The sequence below is a fragment of the Hippopotamus amphibius genome, chromosome X, assembly GCF_030028045.1.
Source record: "Hippopotamus amphibius kiboko isolate mHipAmp2 chromosome X, mHipAmp2.hap2, whole genome shotgun sequence".
Taxonomy (NCBI): Eukaryota; Metazoa; Chordata; class Mammalia; order Artiodactyla; family Hippopotamidae; genus Hippopotamus; species Hippopotamus amphibius.
The window spans coordinates 95,192,876-95,212,698 of record NC_080203.1 but is presented as its reverse complement, the minus strand read 5'-3'; the positions used below and the strand labels follow the sequence as shown (position 1 = coordinate 95,212,698).

General features: G+C 36.9%; 1 protein-coding gene across 3 annotated transcripts in view; it reads left to right on the top strand.

Moving 5' to 3' along the window:
- Positions 1–19,823, top strand: part of RP2 (RP2 activator of ARL3 GTPase) — a 39,667-nt gene that overhangs the window by 5,282 nt on the left and 14,562 nt on the right. For all 3 annotated transcript variants that reach the window (XM_057719341.1, XM_057719342.1, XM_057719340.1), the window contains exons 2-3: positions 9,223–9,888; positions 14,419–14,533. In XM_057719341.1, the coding sequence (XP_057575324.1) occupies positions 9,223–9,888; positions 14,419–14,533 (781 nt within the window). The remainder of the gene's footprint in view (positions 1–9,222; positions 9,889–14,418; positions 14,534–19,823) is intronic.

Here is a 19,823-nt window from a genome sequence, read left to right as displayed (position 1 = left end):
AAAGCAGCTGTGCTATTTTGCATTCCTGCCAGTAATGTATGAGAAATTCAGTTTCTCTGCATCCTCACCAGCACTTGGTATGGTCAGTTTTTTAAAAATTAAAAAAAAAAATTTTTTTTAGCCATTCTAATAGGAGTGTAGTGGTATTTCATTGTGGCTTAATTTGCATTTCCCTAATGACTAATTATTTGTTGAGCATTTTTCCATGTACTTATTTGCCATCTGTATATTTTCTTTGGTGAAGTGTTTATTAAAATCTTTTGCCCATTTTTACTGGGTTATTTGTTTTCTTATTATTGAGTTTTGAGAGTTTTTTATATATCCTGGATACAAGTCCCTTGTCATGTGTGTCTTGAAAATATTTTTTCCCAAGTAATGACTTGTCTGCTCTTAATAGTGTCTTTTTTTTTTAAAGATTCACATTTTATTTTATTTTTTTAAATTTATTTACTTTTTGCTGTGCAGCATGGGGGATTTTAGTTCCCCAACCAGGGATCGAACGCATGCCCCCTACATTGGAAACTCGGAGTCTTAACCACTGGATTGCCAGGGAAGTCCCTTAATAGTGTCTTTTTTTTAAATTTTTTTATTTTTTGGGGGGTACACCAAGTTCAATCATCTGTTTTTATACACATATCCCCGTATTCCCTCCCTTCCTTGACTCCCCCCACCTCGAGTCCCCCCCCCCCCCCGCCCCGCCCCAGTCCTCTAAGGCATCTTCCATCCTCAAGTTGGACTCCCTTTGTTATACAAGAACTTCCCACTGACTATCTATTTTACAGTTGGTAGTATATATATGTCTGTGCTACTCTCTCGCTTTGTCTCAGCTTCCCCTTCACCCCCCGCCCCCTCCCAAACCTCGAGTTCTCCAGTCCATTCTCTGTATCTGCGTCCTTGTTCTTGTCACTGAGTTCATCAGTACCATTTTTAGATTCTGTATATGTGAGTTAGCATACAATATTTGTCTTTCTCTTTCTGACTTACAATAGTGTCTTTTGAAGAACAAAAGTTTTCAATTTTGATAAAAGTCCAATTTTCAATTTTTTTCTTTCATGGATCATGTTTTTGGTTTCACATCTAGGAAATCTTTGCCTAACCAAGATTATGAAGGTTTTCTCCTCTGTTTTCTTCTAGAAATTTTAGAGTTTTTGGTTTTATACTTAGGTTCTATGATCCATTTTTAGTTAATTGTTAAATATGATACAAGGTATGGGAGATTCTTTTTATTTTTTATTTTTTCACATATAGATGTCTAATTGTTCCAGCACCATTTGTTGAAAAGACTATCCTTTCTCTATTGAATTGCCTTTGCACCTTTGTCAATCTATACATGTCTATTTTTGAATTTTATTCCATTGATTTATTCACCTAGTAAACATTAGTTTCTGTTTGAATATGGTTGAATATGAAGAAGCAGCCAAAAGAATGTACTTAGGAGCTGGACTGGCTAGGTCTGAGACTCAGCTCAAGCACTTAGTCTGTGACCTTGAGCAAGTTATTTAGCCTCTGGGTGCCTCAATTTTCTCATCTGTAAAATAGAGATAATTATAGTATACAACCCTCATAGGGGTTTTTATGAGGATTGAGTGAATGATTATAAAGCATTTAGAATGGTGCCTGGTACCTATATAGTGCTTCTTATACTCCTGAGTCTTATTTTGAATTTCTGCCCAGACCAGATTTTCATTAAAACTAACAAATTCCATTATTTCATTTCAGATTATCATTATGGATGTTTAACTGTAGAGGTGAATTTTAATTAAAAATGTGCACAACTGCTCAGTGAAAGAATAAGAAGTTCACTTTTGTTTTCTGTTAGGAAAATAATAGTTTATTAGCTGTATCTGGTAAATTCCAACTCCTGAAATGTTTCTTTGATTTCTGAGAGTATATCCACTGCCTTTCAAGGATCCTAGTTAGAAATACAGCCTAAACTAAGCTCACTTCATAAGTGATTCTTGTGAAAAAATAGTTTAAAAACTTGACCTTTTGTGTTTGTGATTTGGGGCACTTTTGCAAAATTATTATGGTACTAAGCTTCAAGTTTTTTATCATCACTTTTTGTTTTGAAGAGCTTTCAGGAATTGTTGAGAAAGTAAGTACAGCAACATAATTCCTAAGTTTCTCCTTTGTAGATTATATTAATAGTCCAAATAATTTTATACTATAGAACTCTTTAGCTATAGGATTAATTTCACCCAATGAACTATTAGAACTGAGGTGTCCAGATAAAATACATAGAATAGTAAATTACATTTAACTCCTCAGCATTGGCAGCTGTTAGGGACTGAATGTTTGTGGTCCTCCCCTCTCCAGATTCATATGTTGAAACCCTAACTCCCAGTGTGGCTGGTATTTGGAGATGGGGCCTCTAAGGAAATAATTAAGGGTAAATGAGGTCATAATGGTGGGGCCCTGATCTGATAGGATTAGTGTCCTTATATGAAGATACATCAGAAAGCTTGCTGTGCACGCACCCAGAAAAGACCATGTGAGGATAATTAAAGAGGGCAGCCATCTATAAGACAAGAAGAGAGGTCTCACCAGAAAGCAACTCCAATGGCACCTTAATTTTGTACTTCCTAGCCTCCAGAACTGTGAGAAATAAATTTCTGTTGTTTAAGCTACCCAGTCTGTATTATTTTGTTATGGCAGCCAGTCTTAGTCTGCTCAGGCCATTATAACAAGATACCATAGACTTGGTGGCTTAAACAACAGAAATTTACTTCTCAGTTCTCGAGGCTGGGAAGTCCAAGATCAAGGTGCCAGCAGATCCAGTGTCTGGTGTCAGAGATAAGTACAGCTGGACATTAGTTAAAGCAGTGAAAACAGATTTTGTTCAGTAACTACTGACAGGGGAAGGATCTGAGCTCCATTCTGATTTGTGCAGAGGTGATTTAAGCCATTTAAGGAAGAATGAGGGAGCAAGGAGAGCAGAGGCTCAGTAAGAGTCAGAGAAGTGAAAAATTACAAAGTTGGTCCATGTAAATAAGATTAGGCCAGCCGTGTTAGCTGGCAGTTTTAGAAGTTAGGATCTTATCTTCCCACAGAGACTGGTAAACAGAGGCCCTGTCCTTCATAATAATTACATTTCATAGGAATGGCTCTCAGGTCCTTGAGAAGGACCCTTCTCATTAGTAAGAGATGCAGTCACAATTGTAAGCCCTTTTTAGTAAATGCTCTAAGAGAGGGAGGCCTATCATCAGATGTTGGCTAGAACAAATAGTAAAATTTCCTGCAGGGTTGAGCTTTCTCAGGCAGGCATTTTAATGGGGACCTGGGGTCATTCTAGGGACAGAGCCTTGTGCTAGTAGAAGCTACGCTCGAGTTTGGTCAAGTCTGTTAATGCAGGGATTTGGATGGACTTGCAGTGTACCAAGAGTTCTGTAGTTCCTACTGGTGAAAGCCTGCTTCCTGCTTGTAGTCAGCCACTTTCTTGCCGCGTGTTCACATGGCCTTTCCTCAGTGCCTGTCTGCATGGAGAGAGAGATCTCTTCTTATAAGGACACTAGTCCCATCATGAGGGCCCCTCCTTCATGGCCTCATCTAAATCTAATTACCTCCAAAAGTCCCCACCTCCAAATACCATCACATTGAGGGGGGGTTAGAGCTTCAACATATGAATTTTGAGAGGACACGAACATTCAGTCCATCACACAGCACAAACAGACTAAGACAGCAGCTCAGTAATTTTAAAGTTAAGAATGGATTTTTCTTTCTGCATTTGCAAGTCTTAACTACAACTACTAATATAGTACTAATTATATTATAATTAATATAGTTGAAATTTCTGTTTAAGACTGTACATTTATAATATATATCATTTCCCATGCCAAAAAAATTAGCTGAATTCCTTTAGGTGAGAAGTATTAACTGTTTTATTTTTTAATCTTTATCCAAACAGTGATTTCTTTCCTATTTAATTCTGAGTTAAATATGCCTGCAAACTTTTGAAGTTGCTGTCTGTGTCTCAGGCAAAGATAATTTGGCCAGAATCTTGAAGCCCAAATCAATTCCCCAAGAAAATGCACACAAAATTTTACATAAAAGTTTTAAGGAGTTTCTGGTACAGTGAGAAAAATCGTAAACTGAAGCACAAAGATTCCCCTTGCTCATTGAGTTTGAGTCCTTGGTAGAGACAGGCCAACTCCTGGGCTCCTTTTCAAAAAAACCTTTTGGTGGCACTCTAGATCATCTCACTCCCACTGTGGGAGGTGGACTGGTGCCAAGAAGACAAGCTGAAGAAGACCGGAGAACATTTTTTATCCTCCTTAAGGCCTAAAGCAGAATCGACTTAAACCACTCTTGCATGTTCCTTACTAGATCAAGATCCCATTAGTCTGCTCCATGACCACATTCCCATCCCCTTCCACTGGCTCTACCAAGTGGAAGGCAGCCTCAGCTTCCTTTTACTGCAGGTAGGTACAAAAGAGTATGTAAGATGGAGAGACCCAGGACTGACATTAAAAGGAGTGCCTCTGCCTGGCTTTGTGTATAATTATCTTCCTACTCAGAAGTTGGCCAACTTGAACAGTGACTGAATGTCCCTAAAAATACCATTTCAGAGTCTCTCTTCTTTGGGGATGAAGTAGAGAGATGGGGTGTGGAGAAGTGTCTAATTATCAATCTCAGTTACCCTTCACATTTGTTTATTGAAGGATACCTGGAGACCACCTACCTCTGGTTATACCTCTTTGTTCTGGAGTAACGAAGATTAAGTAGTTAAAATGGATTCAATAAGGATGTGCGCAGGGCCTCTGTGGTGCCAGGCACTGTTCTAAGTGCTGGGGAAAATAGGGGTGAACAAAACAGATAATCCCTTCACTCATGCAGTTTATGTTCTAATGGAGGGCAGCAGGGAAACTGACAATAAATATAGTAAATTCATATATAGTGTGTTAAAAGGAAGCTAAGTGCTTTGGAGAAAAATAAAGGAGGGTAAAGAGGTAATGTTGGAGAAGGTGTTTCTGTTTTAAATAGATTGGTTACAGGGTTCAAGCCCAAAGTTTTAGGTACATCAGAGACTGTAGATTGGTTTTTAATGTCATGTAGGTACTCAGAAAAAGGAGAGCAGGCTTCTGGTTGAGGGAACTGGACAGCATCACAGGAAAAGTTTGACAGGTGGGCAAGTAGAAGAACTAGGAGAGAGCCTCCTGGGCAAGGGAGAATCAGAGGGCACAGACAAGTTACAGCAAGCGCGTCAGATCTACTGAAGAATAAAGTTCCCATAGGAGGGGTGATAGGAGTTAGGACTAAAATGTGAGTTGACATCACAATGTAGTGACTTACATTGGAAGACTGTCTAATAATGAACCATTTTTACACAACCTGAGACAAATCCAACTTGGTTGTGGTATTTTCTCTTCTAATAGGATTGATTTAATTTGCAGTTTTTTGAAACATCTATAGGCATGAGTGAAATGTACCTAAATTTTTCTCTTGTTATATCTTTGTTTTTCTTATTTCTTGCCAGACAGACTAGTAGCATGAATTAAGACTATTCTTTCTTTTTCTGTTGTCTTGAAAGGTTTGCATAAAACTGAGATGAATAGAACTAGAGTCTGCTTATAAAACCATCAGGGCCTGGTGTTTTCTTTGTGGGAACACTTTAGCCACTGCTTCTGCTTCTTTAATGCTAATAGCTTTTTATTTAAGCTTTTAACTTCTTCTTGAATTTGCTGTGGTAAGTTATTTTTTAAGATATTCATTCATTTTGTGGACAAAAGGTTTTTTAAATTGTTGGTATATAGTTGTTGATATTATTCTCTTTTTAACTTCTATTTTAATTATACCCCCCTTTCATTCATACTTTTTTTGTTCTTTTCTTGATCATTCTTGCCAGAAGTTTGCCTAATTTTTGTTTTTGTTTGTTTGTTTCTTTGTTTATTTTTGGCTGTGCTGTGCAGCTAGCAGGATCTTAGTTCCCTAACCAGGGATGGAACCCATGACCCCTGCAGTGGAAGGGCGGAACCCTAACCACTGCACCACCAGGGAATTACCAATTTTTAGTTTTTTCTCCCCCAAAAAACCTTTTTGAGGCTTTGCTGATGTTTTCTACTGTATATTTGATTTCTAAATCATTAATCTCTCCATTATATTTTATCTTTTCTCCTTCTACTACAGAAAGTATGTTTATTCTACTATTTATTGTCTATTTTCTTAAGATGGACATTTAACTCATTAATTTGAGAGTTTTTATTGTAGCTGTTTAAGCACCATTTTTGCTGCATTCCATAGATGGTGTTTTAACATTTAATCCGAAGTATTTTTAGGTTTTGATTATGATTTCTTTAACTCTTGAGTTATTTAGCAGTGTGTTTTTTAAATTTTCAAATAGGCAAGGATTTTTAAAGTATCTTTTGTTATTAACTTCTAATTCAATTGCATCTTGGTCCCATATAGTAGCCTGTAAGTTATCTATTACTTAAAATTTATTGAGGCTTTCTTTATGATCTAGTACTAGTACATGAGTTTTTAAAAATCCTTCAATGTGTGCTTGAGAAAAAAAATGTGAATATACTCTACTGGTTGGATGCAGAACTGAAACTTATTCATTGTGTGGTTTGGGTCTCCTAGATTCTTGTTGATTTTTTTTTTTTTGGTCCACTTGACCAATCAATATTGAGAAGCAGCATTAGAAGACACTCCTTAGATTTTAATTCACCACTTCTGAGGATTTGGAGCAGTCCCGAACCACTGTCAAAGTTAATCCCCACCCATTTTTCTCAGCTCTTCACCAGCACAGGGTTTCTGCCCTGCCCTGAATTTGCTCCTGAGGAAATCTGGCCCAGAGGTCTGAGACCTAGCAGGTGTAGGGAAAGCATTGTTGTCTCAAGATTTGGGAGGGGGAGAAGCAAGAGCAGAAATCTGAGTTTCCTTTTCTGTTTTATCTTCCCACACCCATCACAGGGGTTTCTCATAGTTTCCCCTTTTCTTGGTGTTTTTATTACTTGGTCCATTTGAGATTCATCTTGGGCAGTTGGGAGCCAGCAGCTGTGCTAGTTCAGCATCTTGATAGAGACCAAACTGGAACATTGTACTTTATATGTGTATCACCTGTATAATCCTAGAAATGGAATTGCTTGAACACCTCTTCCCACATGAAACCTGTGTTGCCTCTTATATTTTCTTTTTCTTTCTTTCTTTTGTGTGTGCTTGTGTGTGCGGCACTACCAACATCCAATCACATAAACCAGAGTAGTGCTTTTTCAAACCTGTAGGTGGAATAATAGATAATATTAGGGGTTTAACACAAAATGAAGGTAAGTATTATTTTGTGAACCTTTTATTTCATTGGTATGTGTACATGTGCAAATACTCATAAATATCTGTACTAGGCTGTGCCGGAGAACGTACTAATGTGGAATATAGTCAAAAAGGTTGAAAAATACTGGATTAGAGAACTAGGAATCATTTTTGACCCATCCTTCTGCCTTACCTCCTATAGCCGTTGAATTACTAAATCTGCTGATTCTACTTCCTCAATATTTCTCAAATTCATCCCATCTTCCTCTTCCCTGCTAACCACTGCTCTAGTTCCAGCCCTTTCTGGATGACTGCAGCCACCTCCCTGATCCACACGCCACTTGTCCTTGTTCTTACCAGAATAATCTTCCTAAAATATAAATTTTGCTTATTTAAATCCTTCTGTGGTACCCTGTTGCCCATGGATAACTTCCAAGCTTCATAATATGGCCCCTGCCTACCTCTGTATTTGCTCCCATTGCAGTATCACTGGTAATACCAAACCACTTCCAGTTTTCCTCACACTCCCTGAAGAGTTTTATTTTGTTTCATTCTTCTGCTTTTGCCTAATATGGGAAGGGAGGATGCTTTACTCCTACCCCTTTTACCTGGTGAACTTCAGCTTTTTCATTCTCACTTTGTGCAGGAAGTCTCACACCCCTACCTCCCCTGCCCCTGCTGTCCCTCCTCTGTATTTCCAGAATATTCTGGGCATCTCTCATTACACAGCCAGGTTGTTTTTAAATCATTTCTTAAGGTTAGTGTTCACTTCTTTTATGGAAAGAGCTGGTCATATTCATTTTGGTGCTTAAAACAATGTCTGGCACATATTGGGTGTTCAAATGACTGAATGCTTGAATGACTGAAGATCTAGAAAGTTAAAGTGCCTTTTTCATTCATGTTGCTCATAGGTGACAAAATTGAGACTAGAAAACAGGTGCCTCTTTTATTGCCTTATGCTGCAGACCAATAGTACTTCTAGTACATTGTGTAAAACTGGATGAGTACAACGTTTATTGTGTAATATTGAATGTCACTTTAAGCTAGTTTGCTAATGATTAAGATGATTAAATTATCCTTTGTAAATAATCAAGTTTTTATATACTGTACCTATGGGAGCCTGTTGCTGATACATAAAGAGTTTTGTATGAAATTTAATATTCACAAAGAGTGAAGTAGATTTAAAAGTAATTTGGAAAAATCAATATGGTCTTTTAATGACTATATTTTGAGAGGTCAGCTAAAATTTAAAAAATAATGTGACAGATTCCAGGCACACTGTTTAAAAGATACTGTGAGCTTTAGTTTAAAATATCTAAAGATGGAAACGGTGAAATTTGAAAAAATTACATTGTAGGAGTAGCTCAATAAATGTTTGAATCAAATTTGTAGATGCAAATTCTGAAATATAGTGATTCTTGTGCCCTCAGATTCTTCCATTTTCTGTAGCATATTGCAGAAATCAGTCGGGGTTTAGAAACTAAGACTGAGGCATCAATTTATGGAAGGATAGAGAGACATAGTCCAATCTGGGTGTATTTCCAAGTTCAGCAGTTTTAAAGAAGCAGAAGTTTTTTAAAAGTGAAGCATCAGAAAAAGAAAAGGGTCAAAGCTGAAATATTCCTTAATATCATCCATCCAATATGCTGTGTGTAAGTATGAGAATTTCCCCAATTGTTTCCAAAAAGTATTTTTTACAGTTGATATGTTGAAACAGGATCCAACAATGTCTACATATCATTTGGTTGGTATGTTCTTGAGTCTTTCTTTATCTATAACTCTCCCTCCCCCCCCCCATGCCTTTTATTTATTTATAAAAAAATTTTTTGTCCTGTTCATTTTCTTACTATGTTACAAAGTCAGTAAGAGTCGGGATGTATTACTTTAGCATTGAAAATAGTTTCTGACACCCAGTAGACAATTAATGTTTGTTGAATAACGTTAATAATACTCAAGGTCTGTGTTTTGTCCCTGCAGGTTGATCCGAAAGACTACATGTTCAGTGGACTGAAGGATGAAACAGTAGGTCGCTTACCTGGGAAAGTGGCAGGACAACAGTTTCTCATTCAAGACTGTGAGAACTGTAATATCTATATTTTTGATCACTCTGCTACAGTTAATATTGATGACTGTACTAACTGTATCATTTTTCTGGGACCGGTGAAAGGCAGTGTGTTTTTCCGGAATTGCAGAGATTGCAAGTGTGCGTTAGCCTGCCAACAGTTTCGTGTGCGGGACTGTAGAAAACTGGAAGTCTTTTTGTGCTGTGCCACTCAGCCCATTATTGAATCTTCCACGAATATCAAGTTTGGCTGTTTTCAATGGTACTACCCTGAATTAGCTTTCCAGTTCAAAGATGCGGGGCTCAGTATCTTCAATAACACCTGGAGCAACATTCATGACTTTACACCTGTGTCAGGAGAACTCAACTGGAGCCTTCTTCCAGAAGATGCTGTCGTTCAGGACCATGTTCCTCTACCTACAACCGAAGAGCTCAAAGCTGTCCGCCTTTCCACAGAAGCCAGTAGAAGTATCGTTCCAGTGTCCCGGGGTCAGAGACAGAAGAGCAGTGATGAATCATGCTTAGTGGTATTATTTGCTGGTGATTATTCTATCGCAAATGCCAGGAAACTAATTGATGAGGTAAGAAGAACAGAGAGAAGAGAAGCAGACATGCACCTACATAGAAACACACCACTTTTGGGAGAATGTCCATTCTTTTCAAATTGGCTATTAGAAATACAGGCAATCCTTAAATTATAGTCCTCTGCCCCCTACAGATTTATCTGTAAGCTGGTTGGTTAGGCCCCAAGTACTTCCCCAAAGAAACTTTTTAAAAACATAATTCAATTCAGGAAGCATCTGCTAAGCACTCATTATGTGCAAGTTAACTCTGTTACTGTATTTCATTGATTATAGGATGCACCTTTGTTTTCCAATTTTGCTTCTCTGAAATGCGTCTTACAATTGATGGCAGATTAGAGCTGGTGAGATATACTATATGCTGGGAGTGGAGATACACAGACAAAATTCTCTGCCCTCAAAGAACTTCCATTTTTTATCATAAATGGTTTCTATGGGAGCTCATAAAAGTAGTACTGCAAAGTAAAGCATGACCTCTTATAATTATTTAGTGGGGAAATTTATTTGGAGTTTTTAATTATTTAGGGTATGGGAAAGACATTTAGGAATACAACTTATGAAGCCCGTTTTAACTGTGAGGGCAACCTCAGCTTTACTTTCCTTTGCTCTATTGCCATGAAGAGGAAGTTGGTGTGAAAAAATGAGGTGGCAGCTGGGACAGCAGAGGCTTTGGGCTCATGAGCAGGGGCTTTTAGTGCATTCAGGAGTAGAGAAGGGTTCTGTGGGCAGCAGCTTTCACTTGAAAAATAAATGGGGATGTGGAGGTTAGAGGCTCCAGAAGCAGCAGTTCCTGTGTTGGTTGGTGGGTGCTCCAGTGCAGAGGCAGCAGTAGGCTGTATTGATTATCCATTAATTAGGCTTTCTTCAGGAAAAGTCTGTTTGAATTTAAAAATCAAACTTTCAGAAATGGAGAGGTGAATGGAAGACTCTTTTTGAATGGATTTTTTTTAAGTTGTAAGACTTCGGTCAAAAGGAATGGTTTTACAAATATCATATATTAACATATATGCGGAATATAGAAAAATGGTACAAATCAACCGGTTTGCAAGGCAGAAGCAGAGACACAGATGTAGAGAACAAACATATGGACACCAAGGGGGGAAAGTGGGGAGGGTTGCGGGGGGAATGAATTGGGGGATTGGGATACCAAATTGTACACTCTAAATATATGCAGTTTATTGTATGTTAACTGTATCTCAGTAAAAGTTATATAAAAAAAAAAAGGAATGGTTTTAGAAAAAAAAAAAACTAAAAATGACCACCTCTCTGTAGCTTATACATTCTACAATGTAGAAAACTCATGTCTGAAATCTACAAAGTATATCTGAGGTCCAGTTTTCAAAACAACAGAAGCCAAGTATAATCTTAAGACTTTGATATTTTCTTTTTTGATGATGCCAATCTGATAAAAATGTGTTATGGGTCTGGTGAGAAAAAGTGCTCTGGCTATCTAATCATATGTTAATGCAACATCTGAGGGGTAAACATTTTCATTATACTGTATGGTGATTTTTTAAAAAATCTACATACAGCTTTCAAAAGAGGTAATTATTCAGGTTAAACTCCTGTTTGGTAGATAATGAGGGAGGACATAAAGAATGTGTAGTATGTTTAAAGAAAAAAGCCATCAAAACAAACACTGTCATTCTTCATGAGTCATCAGATGTTCCTAACCTTTTAACTTTTGATATCTGATATGTGAAATGGCAGTGTTGTGTGTGCTCGAAAGCAACATGACCAGGAAAAGTGATGATGTTCTTTAGATGTCCTTCTGGATTACAAAATAACTTAAATAAAAATCCAACAATAACAAGAATGATGACAATAATAATAGCTAACACTTAAATAGTGTTTATTATCTGTCAGGCGACTGTTGTACGGTATTTAAGTGAATTAACTCACTTAATTCAGAATAACCTAAGAAATAGGTGCCGTTGTTCCCCTTTATACAGATAAGAAAAACAAGCCACAGAGAAGGTAGCTAACTTGCAAAAGGTCACTTGCTGGTAAGTCGCAGAGCCATGATTTAAATCCAGGCAGCTTGGCTTTGTAGGCCATAGTCTTAACCCTTAAGCATGATGCCATTATGCTGCCTCAGTGGTAAAGGAAAGTTGCCTCGTGGAGCAGGAATGTGACCAAAAGTGTGTGGAGGCAAGGCAGATACTACCCTCCAGCCTAGAAGGAAAAGCCCTTGGCCTTTTTGGCTAGAGTTATCCTAACTAATTCTGAAAACACAGAATTAAGAGAACACGAAGAAACGCTAAGTACATGTGAAGAGGGTATCACAACATGCTGAAAGACCAGTGACTTACATTCAGAGAGAGATTACATATTTTTTTAAAAATGAAGCTCGAGTTCCCTGGAAAATATGTGTAGAAGCTAGTTAATGCTGAGATAGAAAAAAAAAAAAAAAAAACTTGAGTCTTTTCTCGTATCATTACACAAATGTCTTAGAACAGCTTAGACTGGAACTGGGATTGTTAACTCTGGTTTTGCTAAACCCTAGGAGTAGCACAGAATTTTGTTTCTTAGTGTTTTTATAAATTAAACATATCGTAATGGTTTTTTGAGATAGGAAGTATAAAACTTGAGAGAGTAGGAAGTCCAGAAAAACTGGGTAAACCAGAGAGCGCATTCCATAGGAGTCAAGAGAAGTTACTAGGCCTCAGTTTTCTTACCTAAAAATCAGATTTCTTGCTGGCTCTTAACTACATCACAGATATGCTCAGGATAAAGTAAAAGTATTTTGAATTGTTTGGAAGTAAAGTATTGTATAACTTAAGTTGGGTAGTTACCACTATTTTCAAGTCTTTAGAAGTAGGAGAATTTTCATGAAAAAGAGTCTCTTCACATATCTGCAGTGAAATATCAAAATAAATATACTAGTTTCATAGTTCCTTATTTGTTTTTAGGTAACGGTATTTTGAATTAATCATCTTACTTCTGTCAGTTTATGTGTCTGACTATAAAATGAGAGGTAATGAGCAGTCTAGAGAATTAGAAACAGATGCAGGATTGTTTGCGATATTTTAAGTAACTTTGCAGTCATCATCTGGCAGTGATGTTTATGTAATTTTCTGCTACTTTTTTATGGATGTTTCTTTTTTTCTGAGGCAGCATTGAGGGCTCTGAAAAAGGATTTGAGTTTGAATCCAATTTGATGACATGGTATGGAATAATGTAGCCATAGAATGAAATACTATCAACCATTAAAACTGATTTTATAGTAGAATAGTTGGAAAATGTTCACAACCGAGTAAGTGAAAATTTGTAGAATATTACGTAAGTATCTGATTTTTTTTTTAAGCAGATAAGTCTGGAAAGTTATAGACACTAAAATATTAACAGTTGTGGTTCTTTTTAGGAATTGGACTAAGAGCAGGGTTTTCTTCTCTTGTTCGTAGTTCTATGGATTTTACATAAAACATATGTTATTTCTGTAATGGGGGAAAAAGAACACCGGGAAGGTAGAAGGAAGTATACCGGGACTTCCCTGGTGTTCCAGTGGTTAGGACTCTGAGCTTCCACTGCAGGGGGCATGGGTTCTATCCCTGGTCGGGGAACTAAGACTAAGATCCCACAAGCCACGGGGTGTGGCCAAAAACAAAAAAACAAAAAACCCCAAAAGTATACCTGTATAGCAGTGGCATCTTTGAGTGGGAGCACTTTAGTTGATATTTCTTTGTTTCTGTTTTTTTATTTTTTATTGAGCCTATTTGTTACTTTATAATTAAAAACTCAATAGGCTTTCATTGGTTGAGTCACTGCACTTGTAAAAACTACTTGTATAATTATTTTAAAAATTAATGTGTACTCACTGTAGAGAACTGTAGAAATAAAGAAGAGTAGAAATAAGTTTTAAAATCATCCGTAATGTGCTGTGCCTTGAAATGTCTTTGTAGGACTAATTTTTAATTTATTTAGTCTGTAATCAGATTAATTGGGTTCAAGTCACAGCTCTGTCACGTAATAGTTGTGTGACAATAAGCAGATTTCTTAACCACTCTGTGCTTTAACTTCTCATCTGTAAAATGAGAGTAATAATAGAACTTGCCTCATGAGAGGGTCAAACGTGTTATACATGTAGAGCACATAAAACTGCCTGGCGCATAGTAAGTATTCCATAAATGTTTTCTATCATTATTGTGCTATATTATATAGATTTGAATCATGATTTTTAAAATTAACATTATATAAGCTTTCCCCCTTTTATTATTTGTTATATTTAATGAACTATGGTATTTTATCTTGTGAATGTACCATACTTTACTTAACCACTGGACATTTGCAGTATCACCAAATGCCTATCTGTTAGTTTCAGTCAACAAAAATTTTTATTAATGTTTAAAATTTTGAGGGCTAATTCACATTTATTTGACCCTTAATCGTAACAGTAGGCATTGCAGTACTAATTCTTAATCAAAACCACCCATCTGCAAGACAGAATCTTGTGTATGTGAAAACTTGTTACAGCAAACACCCTGAATTGCTGTTAGAACTAAAACAAAAATGAAATTTTATTTCCCACAGATGGTTGGTAAAGGCTTTTTCCTGGTTCAGACAAAGGAGGTGTCTGTGAAAGCTGAAGATGCTCAAAGGGTTTTTCGGGAAAAAGCATCTGACTTCCTTCCTCTTCTGAGCAAAGGTACCTTCTGGATGACTGGTATACTTTTGTGGTTTTTCTCTTGACCTGCTGATTTGATTTAATCTTGCCTTTAGTATTTCTCTTACGTTGTTTTCTCTTTGTCATTTGTTTTATGTTTTTCCTATTACTATTCAGAAATGTCAAAATTTCACATCATTCAAAAAGCCATATGTAATTAACTAGAAATTAGGCATTAGGTTTTTTTTTTCTGTTCTATCATCTTAGTTCTTGAAAGTCACATTCTATCATTATGTATTTTATTATTTTAAATTATTATTTTGTTATTGTTGTATTATTGTACTATAGTGAGTGACCATTTCCTTCTCCCTGCCCAGAGCTACAAAGCACTTGATAAGGATGCTTTATGCCTTCAGTGTGCTTTGACCATACTGGAAAAAAGAAATATTAGTAAAACAGTATACTATTCTGTGTATTTAACATGATTGATCAAGTTCCCATGCATGATTAGAATTGTTTTCCCCAGTGGGCAAATGCCACCAATAAATTTCAGATACTAGAAATTTGTCTACAAACAGAGAAACTAGAGTTTGTGTGCCCTCCTGAACTGTTGCTGTTTGCCTCCATGTATTCTAGAAGACAGAATACTGTTCATCTATCAGAGCAGGGACATTGTTTGCTCAAGGCTCATCAGGCTTTTCTTGACTGGCCTGAGCAAATATATATGGTAATATGTAATGCTGATTGGATATACCCTAGAAAGAGGGCACATCTGCATTTACATGTTCTTTATGTATAAATAAGTTGTAATAAACTACAAAAACCTGTGTGAAAATATTGGAGGATTGTTAGGATAACTTTAATAACTAGTGCTGGGAGTGATTCGGCCCTTAAGTATTAATACAGTATTTCATATACCTTGGTGGTTACTCTAGTAGTACCAAGGACTGGCTCCAACCAGTGCATGAATCTATCCCAGATTATATATAGGAAATTATGACCTGGCTCCTTTGATGCAGCCATTTTGATGTGGGAAAATTTTGATGGAACCACAAAAGCAAATCTTTAAACTCTCAGCGGCTCTCAGAAATCGAAGTAAGTAGCAAGTATAATAGACATCCTAAAGTGTGAGGATTAGGGATGAAGTGAGCATATGAATAGGCCTAAATTACTGATTTATATACTCGTGTAATATTAGTGGAGTGGTTTCATAGAATTGCTCAAACCCAACCATAATATGTGTTCAAGTCACATAACATTCCACATGGAAGAAGTAAAGTGTTCTGTTCCTGCAAAAAGTAGAACTGAAACCAGTGGACAGATGTTATAGGAATTTCAGCAAATAAATATCATATAAACAGCTTTTAAAACCAGAGATGTCCAGAGGAAGTAGTCAAAGACTAATGAGGTCGTGTCAAAAGGTCACAGGAGCCAGCTTGAAGGAGTCTCAAGGAGTTTCCACTGGCCAAATTTGGGACAGTTTGAGCATCAAATACAATAGTGAAGGGAATTGATTAAACAACAGAAAATCCATGCATCTATAGTGATAATAAAAAAGAAGGGAGAGGAAATTGACACTGAGCTTTGGACCAGCATGCCCAGTTAGCTTGGAATCTACCTAACTATATGGTCTACACAGATATCATGAATGACTGCTGGACATTCTCATGATCTAGAAGCTTCCTGTCCTCTATTAAAAGAGGCACTCTTCCATTAGCTTGAGATGACCAGTTCTCCAGGACCCCAAATTGGCTCACAATAAGTTTCTCATCTAAGTAATCACAAATCATCTTTTTAAAATTTGTTTTTATAATCTGAGAAGTATATCCATAAAACTCATCAGCCCATGCTTTTTATATATTTGAAAAATCAACAGTATTTAATGTATTCAGTTAATAAATGTGTATTAAGCACCAAAAAAGGGGGGATGGGGCGGAGAGAGAGTAAGGAGAGCTCTTCTGCTCTTTACAGAATACTGTGAGCTAATAAACATAGAAGGAATGATAGACTTCAGAAATCACCATTTTCCAATGCCCGATGTAATAATTCAGACAAAGGTTATCAGTGGATGCTAAAACTATCGGGGTAAAAGTTGATAAAAAAAAAAGTAGGATACTTATACATTCTAATTCAAATAGGAAGTGTACCTTTACAGCAGAGATTTGGTGATCATCACATTAACCCAGTGATCAAATTTAGCATCACTGATGGCAAGGCAGCCTGACACTGTATTTCTCCTGATGTGATGCAGTAAGAAATACACAACATCATCTATGAAGTATTCTTGCCAAAAATATTTTACCTGAATCTTATCGAGCCAAGACTTAACTTCTAGTTTATAGGAAAGAAAGGAAATCTGGAGACATGTTAAATGGCCCCATGAGGAAACAATGAGACAAGTCAAAAATAGAAGATATTTTATAAGTAACTGGCTAGGACTCTTCAGACAATGTCCTGGAAAACAAAAACAATGGGGGATGGTTCTGGATTAAAAGGAACCTAACAACTAAATGCAAGGAATGACCCTTAATTGGATTTTGGATTAGGGTGAGGTGAACTATAAAGCTGTAAAAGTCATTTTGGGGACAACTGGGGAAGTTTGAAAATGATATTATGGAATTATTGTTGTATCCTTAAGTATGATAATGGTATTGTAGTTATATAGGAGATGCGTACTGAAGTATTATGATACCTACTATTTTCAAATGGCTCAGCAGAACAAAAATGAAGTGTGTGTGTGTGTGTAGTGTGTGGCAAAGCAAACGTGGCCAGATGTTAACATTTGATAGGTGTAGGTGAAGAGCAAATGGATGTTTGTTATTCTTTCAACTTTTCTATAATGTTTGGAAGTTTTCAGAGTAAAAGTTGGGGGAAAATTTTAAGCTGCCCAATAGTGCATTGACTGATGTAGAATAATGAACAGGCTGTCTGTGGAGATATTCCAGCAGGTGTTGGATGGATTGAGTCCTTATGTAAAAGTGGCCATCAGTCATTCTAAGGAGAGTTTCTCAACCTCAGCACTATAGACATTTTCGATAATTCTTTGCTGTGGCAGGCTGTCCTGTACATATAGTGTGCTCTTGGCACCTAGTCAGTATAGGTGCCAAGAGCACACTGCCCCAATTATAGCAATCAAAAATGTTTCCAGACATTGCCAAATGTCCCCTGGGAACAAAATTGTTCCCAGTTGCAAACCACTATTCTGAGTGGGCAGATGGACTTATTCTTTTGAAAATTCACTTTTATTTCAAATAGTTTATACTTTAGAGTCTCTAAATTTTCCTCTTCAGTTAAAGTAGTCATAATTATTTCAAGTAATGAAGCTATTTGACAGCTTAATGAGAGAATTCATTGTGTTTTTCATCTTGAGAATCTTCCAAATCTGACTGATTCTCAGAACCGTCCGGGGTGCTGTTAGATTTAAATTTCCAACTCCCACCCCAGAAAGACTGATTCAAATATCTCTGAGATATTCCCTTGGATTCTGCATTTTAAAAAGTTCCCCAGGAACTTCCCTGGTGGCACAGTGGTTAAGAATCCACCTGCCAATGCAGGGGACATGGGTTCGAGCCCTGCTCTGGGAGGATTCCACATGCCACGCAGCATCTAAGCCTATGTGCCACAACTATTGAGCCTGTGCTCTAGAGCCCGTGAGCCACAACTGTTGAGCCTGTGTGCCACAACTGTTGAAGGCCACACACCTAGAGCCAGTGCTCTGCAACAAGAGAAGCCACTGCAGTGAGGAGCCCGCACACCACAATGAAGAGTAGCCCCCGCTCGCAGCAACTAGAGAAAGCCCGTGTGCAGCAACGAAGACCCAATGCAGCCAATCAATAAATAAAATAAATAAATAAATAAATAAATTTATATTAAAAAAAAAGTTCCCCAGATGGTTCTGATGATTAGTCAGATTTGGGTTGCTTTGTTTTAGAGGGTTATTCATTCACTTATTCAACAAACATAGATGAGATCTGAGAAGTAGTAAAGGAGGAATCAGATAATATAGGGCCTTGTAGGCCAATGTAGAGACTGTGGCTTCTAGGTTCAGTGAGATGATAATCTACTAGATATTTTTATTTGCTTTTTTTAAAATAAACTCTTTATATTGGAATAATTTTAGATTTTCAGAAAAAAAAGGTAGTACATAGAGTTTTGAAACTCAGCTTCCTCTTATGTTAACATAAGCATGATACATTTGTTGAAACTAAGAAATTTACATTGGTAAAATACTATTTACCCAAACTATAAACTCTATTCAAATTTCACCAGTTTTTTTTCACTTATGTCCTTTTTCTGTTCCAGAATTCAATCCAAGATCCCACATTGCATTTAGTCATCATCTCCTTTATCTCTTCTAATCTGTGACAGTTCCTTAGTCTTTCCTCATTTTTCATAACCTTGAAATATTTGAGCAGTATTGGTAAGTTATTTTGTAGAATGTCTCTCAATTTGCGTTTGCCTGGTGTTTTCTCTGGTTAGACTGGGGTTATGGGTTTTGGATAAGAGGTGAAGTGCCCTTCTCATCACGTCGTGTCACATCACATCACATCACATCACAGAGCACATGATAGCAACATGACTTAATGCTGGTGACGTTGACCTTAGTGACTTGGTCAACTGTCAGGTTTCTTGAACACTGTAAAGTTCCTTTTTTCCCCTTTCTATACTCTTTGGAAGTTCTTTCTGTGTTCTTTGGAAGTTGAGTTGCTAAGACCAGTCTACACTCAAGGAGAGAGAATTAAGCTCCACCTACTAGAGTGGGGAGTATCTACATACATTATTTGGAATTCTATAAGAAAGATTTGTCCCTTCTGTTCCATTTATTTATTCAGTCATTTATGTCTATCAGTAGGGACTCATTGATATGTATTTTATTCTTTGGGTTATAGTCCTATACTATCAAACTGTTCCAGTTTTAGCCTTTGGGAGCTCTTTTAGGTTAGTTCTTCTGTCTCTTTGACATGCCTTTTATTTCTTTTTCTTGCATTATTATGTTGGCTAGGACTTCCACCATGATGTTGTGTAGAATAGTGAGAAGAGGACATCCTTGCCCTATTCCTGATCTCAGGGTGAAAATGTTCAGTCTCACCATTAAGAATGATGTTAGTTGTAGATTTTTTCATACGTACCTTTTATTAGACTGAGGGAGTTTCATTCTATTCCTGGTTTGTTGAGTGTTTATCACACATGGATGTTGAATTTTGTTGAATGCTTTTTCTGCATTTATTGAGATGATCATGTTTTTTAAAATTATTGAGTCATTTAATCTGGTGAGTGACTTTTGTTAACTTTGAATGTTGAAGCAGCCTTGTATTCCTGAGATGTACCCTCT